The 21,822-nt window shown below is 34.2% G+C and overlaps 1 protein-coding gene across 1 annotated transcript; it reads right to left on the reverse strand.

The window, feature by feature from the left end:
• Positions 1 to 7,746: 7,746 nt before the first annotated feature.
• cltrn (collectrin, amino acid transport regulator) lies at positions 7,747 to 18,493 on the reverse strand. The gene is made up of 6 exons (XM_055187440.2): positions 18,262 to 18,493; positions 15,195 to 15,253; positions 15,012 to 15,097; positions 10,926 to 11,042; positions 8,127 to 8,321; positions 7,747 to 7,988 (listed from the first exon to the last, which is right to left on the reverse strand). The coding sequence occupies exons 1-6, from the start codon at positions 18,323 to 18,325 to the stop codon at positions 7,835 to 7,837; spliced, it is 675 nt and encodes a 224-aa protein (XP_055043415.2). The 5' UTR covers positions 18,326 to 18,493; the 3' UTR covers positions 7,747 to 7,834.
• Positions 18,494 to 21,822: the final 3,329 nt, after the last annotated feature.

Below are 21,822 nucleotides of genomic sequence, written 5' to 3' on the forward strand. Positions count from 1 at the left end.
ACACAAAAGGGTAGTGAATTTAAGGGTTAAAAGAACTTTAATGAAACCCCACCCCTAACCCCAACATCACAGGGTTGAATGTTGAATGTTTGAGGGTTGAATGAAGGTTGAACATTGAATGTGGTCATAAGAACGTGGACATACAAATTCGAATTAGCCACTTTGTAAAATAAGTACAAATTCCCCTGAGATTGCATTGGCAAATCCTCAATCATTTGTTTTTAACAGCAGTGCTTACATTGATTGGTAAATATGAAGTTCTAATAAATCAAAATTGCACCTTCCAGCATTTGAGATGAGGTGTAAATAAACCGAAGTCCCAATTGGCCTGAACATTAACAGTTAATCTCGTCTCAGTTTTAATATTGAGATGGTAGAGGTACGACACGTTTCAACATGTTTGTTCAGGTATTTTTAAAAGTGCAAAAACAAAAGAGCTTCTGTAAAATTGGCAATAACGTTTCTTGCTTTATTTATTTATTTATTTTTTGTTTATTCGCTTACGTTTCCAATAAAGGTGCCGTCCTCATGATTCCTAAGGAGAAAACCCAAGCAAATTAGAATCAGAAAATTGCATTTTACCTGCACTTCGGAAGTCACTCAATACAACGTTCACCATAAATGATCTAAATAAAGTTTATTTTAATCCTCGGCCCCACATCAATTTTCATCCACTCGTCCTTGGGGTGAAACGTTAGAACTTTAGCGCTTTCAACACCACGGTAGTTTTTCATAAATTCGATAACTGTGGGCCTATACGGATTATATTGAAACATAAGAATAAGGTGGGATATGTGTTTTCTCGACAGCTCTGAGAGATGACTTCAAGTTTTAAAAACAATGCAGTAAGATTAATGATTATCGGTTAATCATTCAAATTGTTATCTTGTGTCTCCTAAAGCAGCAAAGGTTCTCAGAGTCTGCAACTAATTTTCATGATGGATGGCAGAATTCAATTACCTTTAATGTGTAATTAAACTTAAAAGAGGCAGCCAATGGCTGTGATTTATAACATTAGAAATGTCCAGAACACAATCAGGATAGCGATCTATAATCGTCTAATTGAGAAAAGTTCTCTCTCTCTCTCTCTCTCTCTCTCTCTCTCTCTCTCTCTTCCCTTGAATGTCTTTAGGACTTTAGAAATGAGATTTTATGTTATCGTGGAAGCACATTTACATGGTTTCATTACTGAAACGTTCATCAGTTCTTTCAAGTAATTTAAATGATGGTACCGTCCCCATCTGTGACATACTGTAAATTGATGTGGGGGTTCTTCTACAGTATCGCAACCAAAACTGGATGATTTCTAAGTGTATAAATATGATTTTTTTTGCCAGGTCTGGGATATCTTGCTCTCAGCAGGCACAGATGATTTGCAATGATGTCAAATGATGTCAAGTCACTGGCTTATTTCATCAAGGTGTTACTGGGAATCGTATCTATCTGCAGTCGTGAGACTGTTGAACGCCTCCTCATGTCTTACTGTGGGTGTTCATACAGAGACCTGGCTGGGTTTTGAACCGAACAATGCCTGTGCCCTTTTAAATAAAGTTATATAACACTTCACCAATCAATTTGAAGTAAAAATCATTACAGCTGCTGTATTACTGTACAATTCATCAGAGTCTCAGCCAAAAAACATGAAAATATAAAAGAACTGCCTGAAAGAAATCTTGTCTTTAGGAAAAAAAAGAGAGCTACTGTAATACATATGAGTAGGATGATCAAAAACATGTCTGAAATGCAGATGTGTGTGTACAGAAAATACATCAAATTAGTTTGCTTATTATACTTTTAAATGACAACTGTGCAAAAGTTCATATTGGAACATCTTAGTTTAAGCATGCGCTTATTTGAATATTGATCTAAATACACTACAGTATAAAAAAGATTTGTTGGTTCAACCTAAAAAAAGTAAGTGAATTATATTTTTATATTGAATAAACTAAAAAATTTAAGGCAGCACGAACACTTACTTTTTTAAGTTGTACAATTAGGTTTTTAAACCAAGTAAGTTATACATCCTTAACTTGTTTCCCTCGTTTTAATATGAAACTATGTTTATATAAATTATATTATTGTATTATTATTATTATTATGTATTTTTATGAATGCTTCATTCTGATTGGTTGACATATATTCTAAGAGTGTGTATTACTATTCAGTAAATGGACACCTATGAAGTAGGTCTGTTGACCGCATTACAGTTCTACAGCAAGGAAAATAAGTATTTGACACATCAGCATTTTTATCAGTAAGGGGATTTCTAAGTTGACACAAAATTTCCACCAGATGTAGCCATCTAGCCAAATATTAAATTCATACAAAGAAATCAGAACATTTAAGTATACAAGTTGAGTCATAATAAATAAAGTAAAATGACACAGGGAATAATTATTGAACAAATAAAGAGAACAAGGTGCAAAATGGCAAAGAACGCCAGGAGATCACCTGAAATCTGTCAATATGGAAAGAGAAACCCTGCCCCCTATCAGTACTGATTGATATCAGCTGCTTTAGTCCTAATTGATGGCCTATAAAGGCTTCTCATTACCCAGGAGGTACACAGGAAAGACTTCATGATGGGTAACAGTAAAGAACTCTCAAAATTTTCATAATCTTATCATTGAAAAGCATTTTGATGGGAATGGTTATAGGCGCATTTCCAGAATGCTAAAAGTTCATGTGAGCAATGTGGGGGCCATTATCTGAAAATGGAAAGAGCATCACTTCACCATAAACCAGCCATGATCTGGTTCTCTGCGTAAGATCCCTGTCCGAGGAGTCCAAAGAATAATAAGGAGAGTTCTCCAAGAGCCAAGAACAACTCGGGCAGAACTTCAGGAAGACCTTGCACCAGCAGGTACTGTTGTTTCAAAGAAAACTATAAGCAATGCACTGAACCGCCATGGCATTCATGCACGCTCACCACGCAAGACTCCACTGCTGAACAAAAAGCATCGGTCAAAGTTTGCGAAAGAGCATTTGGAGAAGCCTGTGGATTATTGGGAGACTATAGTATGGTCAGATGAAAGCAAAATTGACCTTTTTGGCAGTCATTCTACACATCATGTTTGGAGAAGAAATGGCACTGCCCACCACCCCAAGAACACCATAACAAAAGTTATGTTTGGGGTTGGAAGCATCATTGTTTGAGGCTGCTTTTCAGCAAGTGGTACTGGCAGACTTCATATTATTGAAGGCAGGATGAATGGAGAAATGTACAAAAACATTCTGGATAAAACCTGCTGCCATCTACCAGAAAGCTGAAAAATGAAAAGAGGATAGACATTTTAGCAAGACAATGATCTCAAACACAAGGCCAAAGAAACAATGAAGTGGTTTCAAAGAAAGAAAATCAAGTTGCTTGAATGGCCCAGTGAGAGAACTGAAGATCCAAGTTCATAAAAGAGGCCCAAGGAACCTTCAAGATTTAAAGACCATTTGTGTGGAAGAATGGGCCAGAATCACTCCTGAGCAATGCAGACAACTGGTCTCTCCATACAAGAGGCGTCTAGAAGCTGTAATCACCCAAAGGCTTTTCTACAAAGTATTTAATAAATTGTGTTCAATACTTATTCCCTGTGTCATTTCACTTTATTTATTATGACTCAACTTGTATACTTAAATGTTCTGATTTATTTGTATGAATTCAATATTTGGCTAGATCTGGTGGAAATTTCCCACTTAAAAAATTTCCTTATACTGATAAAAATGCTGATGTGTCAAATACTTATTTTCCCCGCTGTATATTACTACGCCAAGTTCAACTGAAATAATTATATATTTAATTTAACAAATAAAGCATAAAGACATGTATTAAAAAAGAATGAATAAAAAAGAAAACACATACAGTAAATAAAAATTGATTGCTACATTGATATTAAATTATAAAATATTATATATTATATTAGGCTATTATATTTTTGGTTTCTATCCAGGAGGACAGTGTGTAATCATAAACCAGTATTTCTGTGAAATCTTATGGTTCTCTGAGCACAAAGGCCAGACATAATGCCAGTAAAAGTCTTTTGATGGTCTCTTAATGCTTTGCACGTCATTACTCTTATTTCAGCTTGGGTCAGTGCTGGATGTCTTGGTTTATGAATGTTAATTTTATGTTTTTGTGATGGCTCATAATAGTTAAAGATCTTCCCAGCTCATTTGTGTTATAATGGCCATGGAACTTTGTCCCCTGACATTCTCGAGGTAAAACAGCACATCCGCACTCATAGTCAAGTGATTGAAATACACGCATATCCGAATATCCTCATTTTGACTGTGATTAATTCTGGTGCTGACTGTTCTCATGGTGATCTGTTATTTTACTTTAAATGCGGTTTTAAAACATTTCTTTGATGTTGCATCATTAAAACCCAAAGTAACCTCCGTTTCCTTTGAGATTTTATTGTGTGGCAGTTTTGATTTAACAAGAGGTTAATGCTTAACCAAGAACATTTCTCATCCCTGTAAAACTGTTGTGTGCTCATTTTCACCTGGTTTTGACATGTTAAGCTTTTCAAATTGAAAACTTTATAAAGAGAATTCTGACATTTACTGAACAGATAAAAATATCTCTTTCATTGCTTCTTGTATAGACTGATATGTGACATTTTAAGTTTAACATGCTTTTTAATTTTAACTTGCATTCAAAACTGCCTTCAAAGTTGGTTCACCCAACATAATATTACAACTGTTAAAGTATTGTCTTTGCATAAAAAGCCAGAGGTAAAAATAAAAAACACAGGAACATGAACTAAAGATAGAAAAAACACATTCAATTAAGTGTCATTTAAATGCAATGGATGTAAATTCATAATCCTTAAGGCACACATACAATACAGAGTGATGCATGAGACTAAATCAAACATTGCTTTTATGCCTTCTATAAAAGTTGGTGATTCATTAGCCAGCAAGCAATAGTTGTCATTATAGACATGATACAGTCTGGCTACGAGTAACTCGCTTCTAACCAAAATAAACTTGAATTTGGGTACATGTCGTTTTTGCCAAAATAACTTGTAAGATGTATGATACTTACTCCATCATGTAAGCAAAGTCAACAATGATTACAAGGTGTTTGCTTTCATTTATTTATTTACAGTAATTTTATTTTGGGCTATGGTAAGACAGACCAAATTTTGCCTTGTTTTAGCCAGACAAAAACATTGCTGGCTGTCTCACAATCTGTCCACATTGTTATCTAATAAATTTGTCAAACCATACATCAAATTGAGTACAGTTTTCCTGTAGTTCACCTGGTAAAGCATTGTGTTAGCATTGTGTTAGCAATGGGTTTGACTCCAATACTGAACACACATACTGATAAAATATATAGCTTGAATGCATTGTAAGTTGCTTTTGAATTTGTAAAGTGCATTTATGTAAATGTGTTTCATGTTAGTTTACTTTATACTGTAGTGATGTTTGCGTTAGTGTATTATGCTCCTACAGGACTGCAGTGTAATAATGAAGGATGTTTGTGACAATATCTCACTGTGATTGTAGCCCTGTGCAATGCTTGTGAAGATAAAACTGTCCCTCGACTATTAATAAGGTTGTGTTATGTTAGTTGAATTGCACGCTGTTTATGTCATGATGGAAATGTTCTCAGAAGAGCGCTTGTGAAAGAGATTTGCCCACTCGGTGAAGCATCTAATCAATTAAAAGAGTTAAAGTGAGAGATGCTGTATTTTGAAACCCCATCATCACATTTAATGCTTAAATTGGTCATTTGTAACACTGGAGGATTGCCTGATCTGTTACTGTGTAAAAGCATGAAGACATTTCATAAATGATTGATCCTCTCTGATAATCTATTAAATGCTGAACAAACAGGCAGCTGAGAAGAAAATTCAGTCTTTGCACCGCCATTAGTTAATTTAAAACCATTGAATATTTTGACGTGTGCAGTTTTCTTTCCTGTGTTGACAAAGGTTGTAACTGTTAAGATTAGTTAACGCACGATGAACTAAAATGAACAATGTATTGGTATTAACAAACATTAACAAAGATTAATAAATGCTGAAAATCATTATGAATTATTGTTAGTACATTTTAGCTAATGCATTTACTAATGTTAACAAATACAAACTTATTGTAAATTGTTTCCTGCTATTGCAGATCATAGCTAATGTTAAAATTAGGAAAAAGAGACATTTTGTTGGACAAAACTTTCTAACAAGATATACAGGTAAGCATAAAATACTGTTAAAGTCGCCATGAAACAGAAGTAGGAAGTGTTTTATTTTCCACGTGGTGACGCATATCCGAGTGAAATGGCTTCTGACATGAAAAAAGGTAGGGTCAGACTTTAATTCATCCATCGATAATTGATTGTATCGTTTAAAGTTGGGTCATGTTGCTATTCGCTAATCGCTGCGATTTTTCCAGGACCCCGCCCACCTGACATAACATATGACCGGAAGTAAAGAGAGATTTGCATTTTTGATTAAAGATTATGAGGGCACATAAAAAAATCCCAATATTCCAAAACAAATTATAGTTTTTCATTTCAATTTCATTTCGACTTTAATGTGTACAGCACAAAGCATGTTTCATTGATATTTAAAAGTACATCAGCATATAGAAATCCTTTATATTAACATACACAAAATTAAAGACAAATATTTAAATCTTTAAACTCTAACGAATAACAAATACTTAAATAAAACAGTACTTTTTTGTTTTGGACCATCCCATACGGCCAAAATAATTAAAATATAATTTTAAATATATTTCAAAATATACAAAAAAACACCAATCTCATGGAAAAGTGTGTTATAGTCACAAAAAATTTGATTAATTTATTTGTGTCCATGGCACAAAATTCAGCTTTTTTCATGTCACTCACAAATTTCTATAAATAGTTTTTCATGTCCGTTGCACGACTTTCTTTTTCGTGTCATTTTATGTATTTTTTACCATTGTTGATTGGGGATGGGGTTAGAATCACTTTCTGTTACATTTTAAGACCTTCCTTTCTAACTCAAACCCCAACTCCAGGCGAGAATAGTTTTAAAAGTGGAAGATAAATATGTAGAAACCAATACATAAAAGTACATCCTAACCCCAAAACTAACCCCAACCCCAAACGACAATGATTTAAAAATAAGAAAAAATGGAGAAAACAATACATAAAATGACACGAAAAAAGTTGTGCCACGGACACGTAAAAAAAGCAGACTTTCGTGCCATGGACACGAATAAATTAATCAAATTTGCTGTGAAATCATGTTGACAAAAAAGATTACTGAAATATATTTTAAAATATGTTTTCAACGACTTTTTTGCATATTTTGAAATATATATTTAAAAATGAATATGTTTTAAAGCATTAATATTCACATCACTTTGGAGGAAAATCTTTGTACGTTACAAACCTGTAAACATAACAGGTTTGAAAAGGTAAAACTCAAATGCAAAAATATACTTTTTTACCTAAAATTTTATGTTTTGTACATAATTTATAAATTTTTATATTTTGCCCAGGAAAAATTATTATTTTTTGCTATATGGGTTGTAAAATTAAAAATGTATTTGATGAAATATATGTTGATATATAATGGTTAAAACTAAATATATTTTGAAATTTAAAGATTATGATTTAATCAGTTTTGCCAACCTGTTGTCAGGGAGAATTTATAAATAAACTGGGTTCGTACCTGAAGGGAGGGGGAAAATATAAAAAATATTTAATTAAGCTTTACTTTCTACAAAAATGTATTTAGCATATATTTATATATATTTTCTTTTTTTGCCATAAATCAGAAAGAGTTTTCCCCTTTGAGGGACTTTAAATGGCTTTAAAGGTGTTGGGTCCTCTCGTGTGGATCTAAAGCTGTGTTAAGCGCTCATCATCGCTGCTGAATGCTTCATTATAGACACCATCTTTTAACTCCAGGTGTGTAAGTGATGTCCCGTTCTCTTTGACTCTCCCTTCTCTTCCTTCTCCCTCCTCCGCTGAATCAACAGCTTTAGCTTTAGCTCTGTGGTGAGTCACAAACAGGTCAGATCAGATCGATCGAAAGAAAACATCAAGGGCCGCGTGTTGATATTTGAGCCAAACACACATTATAAGCATTTGACCCGACACAGAACAGATGAATGAAAACACATAAGCATACCGTCTCCCTTTGGTCACCGTGGACATCAGCAAAGCTAAAATCCCCACGGCCACAGCGCCCATCACGACCCCGAACACGATGAGCCACGGGGGAGTGTCGTATTTGATCGGGGTGGCAAGCGTTGGTGGAATTCCCACAAATTCTAGAGTCATATCTGATAGCAGGAACGCACTGTTGATCCGATGTTTACTGTTTCTGGAAAAATAATACATGTGTTAGGGATCTACAGTAGCATAACAGAGATCAAACATTTAATGCACATGTTTCTATACTAGAGATCAAGGCTTTGAACCGGTTCACGGAACGTAAACAAAAACCAGAAACTTTTGATATTTTGCAAGGAACAGAAACGAAACCAGAAACTTTCAAAAAATATATATGTTCCGGAACAGAATCGTTTATTTAAAATAATGGTAACCGGTTAATACTGGGTTTTTTTTCGTTCTTTGACAAGATTTCTGTGGAATATGACTTGGTGAAGTTCACTTCCAGACGTCTTGACTCATCGGAGAAATGAGAAGCTTGCCACCAGCAAGTAGCTCAAGCCCAAGTCTCTAATGCTCAATCATAAGAGGTAAGTATTGTAGGCTACCAAGTATCCCAAGATGTTTATTTTTTAATACTAATTAGTGGTGTAACGGATCTCAGTTGATCCGTGATCCGTACGGATCACGACCCACAATTTGCATGCGATTTGCAAATTAATACGCAAATTTAAATAGGGTGAAAGTTGATAATTTGCACGTGTTTCAAAGGCTTGCAAATGTTAACACTTAAGTGATTTTAAACAATTTAAACGCAAAAATTTTCTGTACTCACAGACACACATGCGGTTGAATGTTTCCGGTCCAACTCCAATCAAACGTGATTATCTCTATGCCCTTCAAAGATCAGAATTCTTGATGTATAAACTCGAGAGAGAATTGTGCTACTGTGTCTCATACTGTAGTCCATTAAGATACATTTAGCGAATAAAGCACAACGTAATTTTCACTTTATGTGGAGCGACTGTTTATGCTGCATCTTCCTCCTGAAGCGCAGTTTGCAATTTGTCCTCCGTATGTGTGTGTGCGCGTGTTTAAGTGCACTCAAAAGTGCATACACGGAGAGACGCGTTTCAAAAAGCAGGCGAGCAATCTTTCTGTTCTTGACAGGACCCACAAACAAAATGATCTCGAAATACCACAGTATCCTTTTTCTAATACAAACATTTGTTTAAGTTGTTTGCCAATAAACAACATGGCAGAAATTGTCCTTAATTCATGTACAATGCCGAAACTAATGTAGGTATGTCAGAATTACAATTATGCCGCTTACGTAATGTATCCTTTCTTAAAGGAATAGTCTACTCATTTTCAATATTAAAATATTATATTAAATATTATTACCTTAACTAAGAATTGTTGATACATCCCTCTATCATTTGTGTGCGTGCACGTAAGCGGAACTATATTTTCTGGCGTAATAGCACTTTTGGGAGTACTTCGACTCGCCTGAAAAGTCCGCTCCCCTTCTCACTCTCATAATGGGAGAGAGAGGGTGTTACTGTGCCGAGTCGAAGTACTCCCAAAAGTGCTATTACGCCATACAATATAGTTCCTCTTTTAAATCCGCTTAGAAAAGCGCTACGTTTTATTTTGTACCACCAAACTTGCTCGTATAACTACTCGTCTTAAATAGGAAAAACGTTGATGTGTTTGGTCACTTCTAACTTTATCTCTAAATGGTACAATTGAATGAATGGGGCCAAGCCAAATGCCATCGAAGCGTCGCAGCGCGCTCCAGCGCCCACGTGCACGCACACAGATGACAGAGGGATGCACCAACAATTCTTGGTTAGGGTAATGACACATTTTGATATTGAAAATGAGTAGACTATTCCTTTAAAGGTGTAACGGAGGATTTTCTTGAATTTTAGAAAAGAACTGCCTTCTCCACATTTTAAAAAAATGCAATTGCGCAACACTCCTGATTGACAACTAGGAGGACCAATAGTCTTGATGATCCACCCGGAAAAAGAAAATCCCGCGCAATACCTTTAATGACAAGATAGAGAATTAAGGAAATTATGTAGACTAATAATTTAAGTTTAATGTCCTAATGATCAGCCTACTTATTTGTATGTCCCACAGCTGACATGGAACGTTATTAACCGGTTTGTGAACTTTATTTTTTGTCTAACAGGTTCAGGAACGTCAATTTTTGGTTGAACCAAAGCCGGAAACGTTAAAATACTGTTTCTGTTCGGAACAAACTTTTTGGGGAAAAAATAGGGATGCACCAATACGATACAACATTTCTGTGCTGATATCGATGTTTGCTTACTTAGAATGAAGTCTATCAATACCGATAGTTTTGCTTTTTACCCTTTGATTACCAGGAAGTAATCTGCCTTAATCATCAGTTGTTTTTAAACAATCGGCTCACATCCGATAAGAAAGATGCTTTTATCTGTCAAATCAGATTATAGGCCAATATATCGATGCATCCCTGATGACTGAACAGTATAAATAAAAAATAACTGTTAAGATTTACATCTATTCATTTAGCAGATGCTTTATCCAAAGCAACTTGAGTAACCATTCATTCATGAGGAAACATAAAACATTTTATTTCACTATAAGGATTTCATAATCCTGTCTTTGAAGGCAGCTGTCTTGACAGTGCACACTAGGGTTTAAAACAAAGTAATAATGTTTACAAGAACATGTCACATTGTTGCCCGTGTGCAGTCTAGCATTTAGTTTGCTATATTAGGACACATAAAGTCTAAACCTATAAAAGTAAGCGCTGGCTTACCTCACGGCAGCCTGCACCTCTGCTTTGGGAATCAGTTGGGATGTGTTGGTCGGTGATGTCACCACAAATATGAATGACACGCGTCGGGTCTCATTGCACACCAGTATGTTGGAAATGCTGGATGACAATGATAGACAGATGTAATTAATAGCACGTAATCATAATTTCTCAGAGTGCTATGATTGTATTATCTGAACCAGAACAATGACCAAAACCTAAAGTCCAAGCAAAAAAACTCTTATTTTTAAGTCATCCACCCTAACATTACATTTAGAGAGCTGAAATATCCTTCATGATGTAGGACTTTGCTAGAAAACAAGTAAACCTCAATTGCAGTATTGTGATGATGCTGGGTTGGATGTATTGGTGGTCCAAACCCCTTAAATCAAGACAAAACCATGATTTTTTTACGTGCTATGGCTTGAAGCTACACACATGGACTTCCAGTAAACAATATTTTAAAATATTACTTCTATTAAGGCCCATACAGAGTCAAGTATATCTTCCTAATATGTTTCTTTGGGGTATTAGAGGCACTGTAGAGGTGTAATGCGATACTAAATGGGTCTATTTGGCTACAAGCAATCCCAGGTTTCTAGAGGAAGCAGGAGAATATAAAATAACCTTACACACAGCGATATCACGTAAGGTTATGTAAGGCACATGTTGGATGCAACCAGTAAGAATCAAGCACACGTAGACGCAAACATGCCGTGTCATCAAAGTAACATGAGTGAGTGAAAGAAGCACACGCCTCAAATCCAACACGCTGACATGAATCAATACTGCGCTTTTCTCACAAACAAACCTGGAGCGTTTCTGCTACTTTAGCTGTGAGATTTCGTGAGCATTGGGGCCGATATCTGTCTGGGATGGGTTGACCTAAATTGATTTCTCTTCACCCGTTAGTATTGACATTGACCTGTAATTAGACTGGTTAAATTAAACAGTCTCCCCCTAAACTATACCTCAGAATTGGCTTGAAGTTTAGTGACTGTAATGGACAAAATCTGTCAATTAATTATCTGCCTTTCTGACTGTCTATCTGTCTCGATCTATCATATCTGTCCGTCTGTCTGTCTCGATCTATTATATATCTGTCTTTCTGTCCTTCTGTCCAATCATCCATCTTTCTGTCTGTCTTTATCTATAATGTATCTGTCTGTCTGTTTGTATATATGTCTGTCTCAATCTATCATATATATTATATATCTGTCTGTCTGTCTGTCTGTCTGTCTTGATCTATCATATATCTCTGTCTACCTGTCTGTCTGTATATATGTCTGCCTCCATTTATCATATATCTGTCCGTCCATCTGTCCATTCATCCATCTGTCTGTCTGTCTGTCTGTCTGTCTGTCTCAATCTATCATGTATCTATCTTGATCTGTCTGTCTGTCTTGATCTGTCTGTCTGTCTGTTTATATGTCTGTCTCGATCTATCATATATCTGTCTGTCTGTCCGTCTGTCCGTCCGTCCGTCCGTCCGTCCGTCTGTCTGTCTGTCTGTCTGTCTGTCAACAGTATCTATCTATCTATCTATCTATCTATCTATCTGTCTGTCTGTCTGTCTGTCTGTCTGTCTGTCAACAGTATCTACCTGTCTGTCTGTCTGTCTGTCTGTCTGTCTGTCTGCCTGTCTGTCTGTCTGTCTGTCTGTCCATCAGTCTTGATCTGTCTGTCTGTCTGTCTGTCTGTATATATGTCTGTCTCGATCTATCATATATCTGTCTGTCCGTCTGTCCATCTGTCTGCCTGTCTGTCTGTCTGTCTGTCTCGATCTATCATATATCTGTCCATCTGTCTGTCTGTCTGTATATATGTCTGTCTCAATCTATCATGTATCTGTCTGTCTGTTCTGTCTGTCCATCAGTCTTGATCTGTCTGTCTATCTGTCTGTCTGTATATATGTCCATCAGTCTTGATCTGTCTGTCTGTATATATGTCCATCAGTCTTGATCTGTCTGTCTGTCCGTCTGTCTCGATTTATCATATATCTGTCTGTCTGTCTGTCCATCAGTCTGTCTGTCTGTCTATCTGTCTGTCCATCAGTCTTAATCTTTCAAATATATCTGCCTGTCTGTCTGTATAATCTGTCTTGATCTATCATATATATGTCTGTATATATGTCTGTCTCGATCTGTGTTAATCTGTCTTAATATATCATATATCTGTCTGTATTTCTGTCATTCTGTCTGTCTGTCTGTCTGGATCTATAATATATATGTATCTCTGTCCATCAGTCAGTCTGTCTGTCTTTCTGTCTGTCTGTCTGTCTGTTCATCTGTATGTATGTATGTATGTATGTCTATTTGTCTGTCTGTCTGTCTGTCTGTCTGTCTGTCTGTCTGTCTGTCTGTCTGTACGTCTGTCTGTGCGTCCGTCTGTCTGTCTAGCATCCATCTCATTTTCAGTCTGTCTGACTGTCCGACTTCGTCCGTCCATCAGTCTGTCTGTCTGTCTGTCTCTCCATCTGTCTAGATTTATCATATATCTGTTTGTCTGTCTGTCTTTTTATGTATGTATGTCTGTTTCTCTAAATCTATCATATATCTGTCTGTCTTTCTGTCGGTCGGTTGGTCGGTCTGTTGGTCTGTCTGTCTGTCTCGATTGATCATATATCTGTCTGTCTGTTCGTCCATCCATCTGTCTGTCTGTCTATATGTTTGTCTGTCTCAATCTATCATATATCGGTCCACCTGTCTGTCAGTTTGTCTGTCTATCATCCATCTCACTTTCAGTCAGTCTGTCTGTCCGCCCGTTTGTCCATCCATTCATTCATTTATCTGTCTGTTGATCTATTTATATATTTTGGTTTAGAAAATAAACATTATTTAAAATACAGTATATTCCGTATTTAAGGCTTATAAGCTTATACAATTTTCCTTCTCAAGTTAACTGATCTTTTGGGATGATTGATATTAATACTGAACAACAGGACAAGTGATTTCTCTGTACATTACGCATTGCTGTTTTCACCTATAAATGATCACTGTTAAGCTGTGTATGTGAAGTTAAACATTTGCGACATCATGGGATATGGCATGATAATCTATTATAAGGCAAAATGTATCATTGACTGCTTCATCACCATCAGTCATCCACAGAAAATGTGTTTAGATGAAGCTGACAGCATCATTACCTGATGTGTGACTTTTTATCTCTGCTGGATTTCATTTGAAAGCAAATCATATATCTCATTAAAAGTAGATTCCTAATGATTTCACGTCAAACTTTCTTTGAATTATTTTCTGATATGAAGATGTGGCATTAATAACTCTAAATGTATCTGAAATGTGTCTAAATGTTCAGTGTATCATCAGGCCAAAACCACAGGACGCAACACTTCATATCATTAAAATTCACTAAATAAAGCGTTGTAAAATGAATGTGAATTAAATCTGGCTCAAAGTTGTGTGTGCGCTACACACTATATGCACTTATAATATTTAGTATGCACTTAGCAATCTAGTGTATGAATTTTTTGAAGAGTAGTGTTGGTCCAAAAGGAACGCTTAACGGTTTTTAAATGTCTTTTTACAGTATGCATTCGACAGACGCTTTTATCCGTGCATTCAAGCCACACATTTTATGGATATAAGCAAAACCATGACCAAAGAACTGCTCTCAGTGTCTTTCATACCTGTAGCTTAAATAGGGCATAATAAAATAAATGTTTGGTTTGATTCCCAGGAAGGGTAAAGGTTTGATTCCCAGGAACACAAATACTGATAAAAATGTATTGCTTGCATGCATTAAAAAGCATTTGCCAAATGCATAAATGTAAATGTATCCACACTATTGTAGGTTGACTTAGAAAGCTCACCAATATTTTTTTACTATGGTGTCTTTGAAAACTCAAGGCCACTGAGAAACTGAAATCGAAGAAAAGGAAAAATGCAATATATTAATATAGATAAACCCTGCAGCTGTCAGCTTTGACTCAACAATGTGGTCGTATCAGTCCGTGCACATTTCCATTCGGTCATCACACAAACAGCTGAGACATAAGAAAGATAAGGAGGTTTTGTGTGTTCATCATCTATTTTGTGTACATATTTGATGGGTATACAGTGATTTACTTACTCAAGTTTGTCATTACCGGTGTGTTTCCTCATTGCAAATGCTAGTGAAGATTTAAAAAGAAACATCTCGCTCTCGTTCCACTCGTACTGAGAGAAAACAGTTCAATGTTTAACCGGTTACATGAGATCAATATGTTTGAGTTACAGTAAGATATGAATACTGACAACAAATCAAAAGACTTACAGCTTCCTCTCCAAGACCTGTTTTAAGGCTTATTCTGACTTTATTCCCATCTTTGCCATCTAGAGACAGAGAGAAAAAATCGTCACTTGTTGTTAGTGTACTTGCTGTCCTTTGTGGTTTGATAAGACTTCTGCTGAGTGTGACAACACATGAAATCATCTCAGTAAACAACTCTTCATGTGTCACTTTATATCTCCATTTGATATCAAGGACGTTGACACAACAAACAATAAACAGACTCTTATGTCATTGCATGAACTGTTGTCACGTTTATCTTCTTTACAATGTTTCCTTTTAAACTACCAAACATTTTGAATTGATGTCCCTGAGTAGTAGTAAATCTTGCGTAAATATGTCAAGGTCACAATTTACCCAAGTTACATGACGCATTTCGTCAAACACTTGTTTTCAAAGCAACTTACTCTATACATTTTATCATTAGGTGTGTTCCCTGATATTGAACCCATGACTTTTTGCAAATGTCACGCAATGCTCTATAAACTGAGCTATGGGAACACAAGTCAAAAGAAAATGATGTTACAAATTAATACAACATAATTTTTTCTTTTAAAGGTGCAGTGTGTAATTTTTTTAAAGATCTCTTGACAGAAATACAATATTATATACAAAACTATAATATCAGTGGTGTATAAAGACCTTTCATAATGAACCGTTATGTTTTTATTGCCTTAGAATGAGACGTTTTCACCTACATACACCAAGGGTCCCCTTACGTGCAAGTCGCCATTTTGTACCGCCATGTTTCTACAGTACAGAAGCACTTAATGGAGAAACTTTTTTTACTAAGTTGTCTTCGATGATGACATGTTTGTCCGGTAGTGGCTACCGTAGGTTCTCTATGCATTTCAAAAGCGAGGGGTGAGCAGTGAACTGAGCCATAGGTTGCAATTTGCTCAAATTTACACACTGCATCTTTAATGGGACATTTCACAAGACTTTTTAAGGTGTAAAATAAATCTTTGGTGTCCCCAGAGTACATATGTGAAGTTTTAGCTCAAAATATCATATAGATAATTTATTATAACATGTTAAAAATAGGGCTGTCAAAAGATTAATCATGATTAATCGCATACAAATGCATTCAGTTTGTGTTTGCATAATATATTTGCGTGTGTATTGTGTGTAATTATTATGTATATATAGACACACACATAAATTTATGTTTAATTTATATATAAAATAAAATATCAAAATCTGTATATATATTAAACATAAATTAATATATGTTTAATTAAACATAAATAACATATTTCTTTTTTTTATTTATGTGTGTGTTTATATATATAAATAAATGTAAATGTTTCTTTAATACCTACATGCATGTGTGTGCATTTATATATACAAAATACTTACACACAGTGCACACACATATTATACAACAAACTTTTATTTTGTATGCGATTAATCGCGATTAATCTTTAAAATTATCACTTTGTAGGTGTGAGCAAAAATTTGCTGTTTTTGGGGGTGTCCTTTAAAATGCAAATGAGTTGATCTATCTCCTTCTGACATCACAAGGGGAGCCGAATTTCAATGACTTATTTTTCACATCTATGCAGACAATGATTTATCAAAACTAAGTAACTGGGTTGATCTATTTGATGTTTTCTAGGTTGATAGCACTGGGGACCCAATTTTAGGACTTAAACATGAAAAAAGTCAGATTTTCATGATATGTCCCCTTTAAGCAGTATACAAAGATTGTATTATGTCTTTCCTTTGCTTTACATAACAAGCAATAGGTTTAATTTCACCATAGGTTAACTGCACGGCTATGACTAACCTACTACTAGCCAAATTAAACTTGATTTTGGTTTCATGTCGTTTTTGCCAAAATGTCTTGTAAGGTGTATGTAAGTATGGTGCATTTATTTATTTATTTTTGAGCTACGTCTCATACATTTTCTAAGTTAGATGTCTATTAAATTTTCACTTTGCCTTGTTTTAGCCTAGATATTTTGGCTTTATTTGGGCAGCTTTTAACCCTCCTTTTATGTTTGTGGTCAAATTGACCGCAAAGCTACTTTGACATCTCTGAAAAATATGCTAATTGTATTTTTAAAACTTTAAACCTACTTTTCCTTGATATTTTTTGACTTAAAGTTACTTTGATAAAAGTGTCTGCCAAGTATAAATGTAGTTCAAGACACAGTAAAACTGATCTAATGAGATTTTTTTACTTTTACTATGTAAAAAAAATGGTAAAAAAAATATATATATATATATATATATATATATATATATATATATATATATATAAAAATGTAGTTCAAGACACAGTAAAACTGATCTAATGAGATTTTTTTACTTTTACTATGTAAAAAAAATGGTAAAAAAAAAAAAAATATATATATATATATATAAATGTAGTTCAAGACACAGTAAAACTGATCTAATGAGATTTTTTTACTTTTACTATGTAAAAAAAATGGTAAAAAAAAAAAAAAAAAAAAAAATATATATATATATATATATATATATATATATATATATATATATATATATATATATATATATATATATATATATATTATTTTTATTATTTTACTAAATTTACAAGTTATTAAGTTAAGTTATTTAGCATATATTAAACTATTTGTTATAACATTAAAAGTGTTGCTAAAATTTGAACATAACAGAAGATTTAAACACAAAATTATCCCATGAAGGGTTAAACATGACTCAGTCGTGTTATTAACTTCCAAGATTCAAAGATTAATCCATGATTGTAGGATTACGATGATCTGATAAGATGAGACGATTACATGGCAAGATGATTTTCATTAACTCCAGTGAATCATTGAAAAGCACAATAATATCAGCTAATGATAAATACAAACATTTTCTCACAGCCTTGTTCTGTTCAGCAGGGATTTCTGTCTGCTGTGAGAACCAGCTGTGTAAATCTTAAGATTAAAATAATTACAAGTCCAAGTCGAGAACAAATACCCAACCCTCAGCGGGTGAAACAGATCAACGCAGAACGATTTCACACAAACCGACAGTAATAAAGTTCAATTTCCAAATGAACAGTGTGAGATTTTACCTTTACAGAGATCCTGCGTCAGCACAGAAGGCAGGAATATCAGGGGAAGGATTCTGGTTAACATCTCTACGGCTGAATGAACGCTTCGATGTCTGTCTCTTTATCACATATGCTGTTAAATTCAGTGGTCAGAGATTATAAACAGCTCAAGAGGGCCGGGCGGGCACAGTGGCTTAATGGTTAAGCAATGATACGACCTCCCTCCTGCATGAGAGAGCCGAGACAAACACAGAGACTTGTAGTCTTCTAGTGTCAGGCAAGTACATAAATGTAAATTTTAAATGGGAGCTGCTTGCTCGACTGGCTTTGATTGTGCGCTGCTGTGAAATAATAAAATCGGATGGTGTGGGAGGGTGTAAACAGCTCCCCTGTTTGCTTTGAGGTCTATGAATGTAAATATGTGTGATTTTTCCTTCTGTGCCAGCGTTGACCTGCGTCGTTTTTATCCCTACAAATTCTAATGGCTTCCATTATGAATACCATTATGATGTTTACCATTAAAACCATTATAAAGTTCCTTTATGTAGTGTGGTTTGGGTCTTATTCCAGTCAAATTTAATGGTGTGCTATTGGTTAACATCTGCCGGATAACATCCCACTATAGTAAAACCCAACACATTATCAGTAGAGACTTACATGGTAAACCAGAAATCCCATTATAACCATTAATCCAAACCATTTCTGTTATGGTTTCTAATGTTTTCACAGTTTCAAACTTTTTATTTTAAATGATGTTTTCATCTGAATATGTCTGTCAGTGGGTGATTCTCACGAAAACTTGGTTTTAAAAATGTCAAGCATGAAAATGTAAAAATTGCTTAAATTTACTTTTTTTCCCACCAGACATTGAAAAACAAAGTCTGGAGTAAATGGGAACATTAATTTAAAAACTTTTACTTATCATTTAACACTTTTTGTAACATAATTTTAAAAATTAGTCTTAAAAAATCTCATTACCGCAACAGTCAGAAAACATCAACACTGACATATTTTCAAAATGACATGACAACCCTGAAAGAACATAATTTGGAGATTCTGCACATGCATTTAAAATCAAAGTATTATGCTTCTATTAATTAAATTAACATTTAATAAGCATCTGTTGCGGTAATGATAATCAAAATGTCGTGTAAGCATTCTGACAAGACAATATTTCAAATTAACTGTAAAAAAAATGATCTTACCTGGTAGCCATCTTGAAGTAACTGGTCCATGTGCTTGGTCACTCAAAATCAAACTTTATTAAAATTCTGTATGTGTGCTTAAACTGTTCTCAAAAAGTGTTGCGGAGGAAGAGAACATCAGGCATGGACACATCATTTTCCTACTTTTTCTTCATTATTATTACACATGAATATTCAGTAAATATTTTTTCTGTCATCTAAAGTAGTCTAGCAAAACATCCATTTATTTTTTTTTCTTAATATTTTTGTGTTAATTTGATTAAATTACAACATAACGCATGTTCAAACACAGCCGGACACATTGCGGTAATGAGAATTTCAGCAGAAAATGACATAAAATTTACAATTATAAATTCCTATGTTGAAATCACACATTGTGCAAGGTAGAACACAGTATTGTGTTAATTCTGATGCTTTTTAATGTTACTATATTACACATTTTAAAGCTAAAATCATTAGTGCCGTGGTATTTCAATGGTTTCGTGAAAAGCACCCCAGTATCTTCAAAGTCGTGATACCAGAAAGACTCAAGCGGGTGGATCAGACACAGAGTATTTCTGCAAACATCAGATGTTTAAATGAAGGCTGATCTCCCTGTGAACCCGACAGGACTGAAACAAAGCATCTCTGCTGAAGATGAAAGCTTCACTACAGACATACACACACAAAAAGACAATTCAGGCAAAAAAACAAGGTTTTATCGTTAACCAAGATCTGACATTGCAAGACGTGGAAACATGTCATGCAGTTAATTCATCATCCAATAACTAGTTGAACACTTCTTTTACTCTTTATCATTGCGTCTTATTTTCTCCAAAAAAAAAAAAAAACATGCTTTAAATATTTGCTAAATGCATATATTACAAGAGCCAGCAAAGCTATTTGCGCTTTAGCAAAGCTTTCGCAATCAGTGAAGCTATCTGCTGTGTTTTCTCTGTGTTTTTAATGCTGTTTCAACAACTTTGCATTCATCCACATCAGCAAATTCCTAACAGGATATAAAATGACGTGAAACTCTCTCTCATTAGAAGAAGAAAGTTGTTAAATGATGCATTTTTGCCTGAGTGAACTGCTGTTCTCATGAGACATAAGGATGAAGACACAACTCGTGAACCTCAACAGACAGCAGATCTCTTTACCACTTCACCACACAACACTCAACTGTGAGCTGTCACAAGATGGCAGTAAAAATCTAATTTACTCATTGATTCTGAATCAAAGGCATTAGCTACATAATGAGAAATGATTAATACATTAGCCAGCTAAATTGATCTCTGTACTATTATAAATATATGTGGTCTTGTTCAGCATTTGCTCTGTGAATAATTCACATCGCAGACACACAAATTAATACACTAAATTACAAATTAAAGGCTTTTATTTTACTCTCACTCATTGTAATTCTGATCTACAATTACTATGTTTGATTACTATGTTAAAATTTAGATTTAGGATTAATATATTTTCAAACACAGAGTTAATCAAAATGTAAATCTTATATTTAAATATTCATTAAAATTGACATCATCATATACATTTAAATTAGGGCTGTCAAAAGATTAATCACGATTAATCGCATACAAAATAAAAGTTTTTTTGCACAATTTGTGTGTGTGTGTATCTAATTATATATATATATATATATATATACACATTAATGATTGTATTTAAGAAACATTCACATGAATATTTATATATATTTTGAAATATTTTATATTATAAATATAAATAAAAATAATACCTTAAATAACATTTTTCTTAAACTCATACATGTATGTGTGTATTTATATATAAATAATATATACACACAGAACAAAAACACACACATATACAATGCAAACACAAACTTTTATTTTGTATGTGATTAATCGCAATTAATCTTTTGGCAGCCTTAAATTAAATGTAAAATAATAAATCTATGAGTCCTAATTTTCAATGTCTGTACACGTTTTTTTTTTATAAATCTGTATTTAATCATTCATAAATTAAAAAATAAAATATTCCCTACCCTGTAAAAAAATGCAATATTTTGTAAAACCAACATGTATTTTTATGTTAATTTAACTAAAAAATAAGTTAAACAATTTCTGTTTTTATAAGTTATGTCAAGGTAAAAAACTTAAAATAGTAGGTTGAATTTGAGTTGCAAAACCAAGTTGTTTTAACTTCATGCTACATTTTTTACGTTTTTAATAATTCTTAATTTGTAGTGTAAATTTGATATTTAAACAAATAACATATTTGGTGTGCAAATGTAATTAAAATGTTCAAGAGAAGTCTTAAAAGAAAGTTAAACTTACATTGTATTGTCAAAGGCCTCGCGCTGGTTTGTCTGGTTGTTTAGCGCCTCTGCGCGTTTGGATGCGGGATTTTACGC

The sequence above is a fragment of the Misgurnus anguillicaudatus genome, chromosome 13 (assembly GCF_027580225.2).
Source record: "Misgurnus anguillicaudatus chromosome 13, ASM2758022v2, whole genome shotgun sequence".
In the NCBI taxonomy this organism is placed as follows: Eukaryota; Metazoa; Chordata; class Actinopteri; order Cypriniformes; family Cobitidae; genus Misgurnus; species Misgurnus anguillicaudatus.

Excerpts from the sequence above, each read along its gene's own strand:
- cltrn (XM_055187440.2), bottom strand. The coding sequence starts at position 18,325 with ATGTTAACCAGAATCCTTCCCCTGATATTCCTGCCTTCTGTGCTGACG. Across the intron at positions 15,098-15,194 it reads CAGGTCTTGGAGAGGAAGCT|TACGAGTGGAACGAGAGCGA; the intron begins GTAAGTCTTTTG and ends GTTTTCTCTCAG. Across the intron at positions 7,989-8,126 it reads ACGGTGACCAAAGGGAGACG|AGCTAAAGCTAAAGCTGTTG; the intron begins GTATGCTTATGT and ends GACTCACCACAG.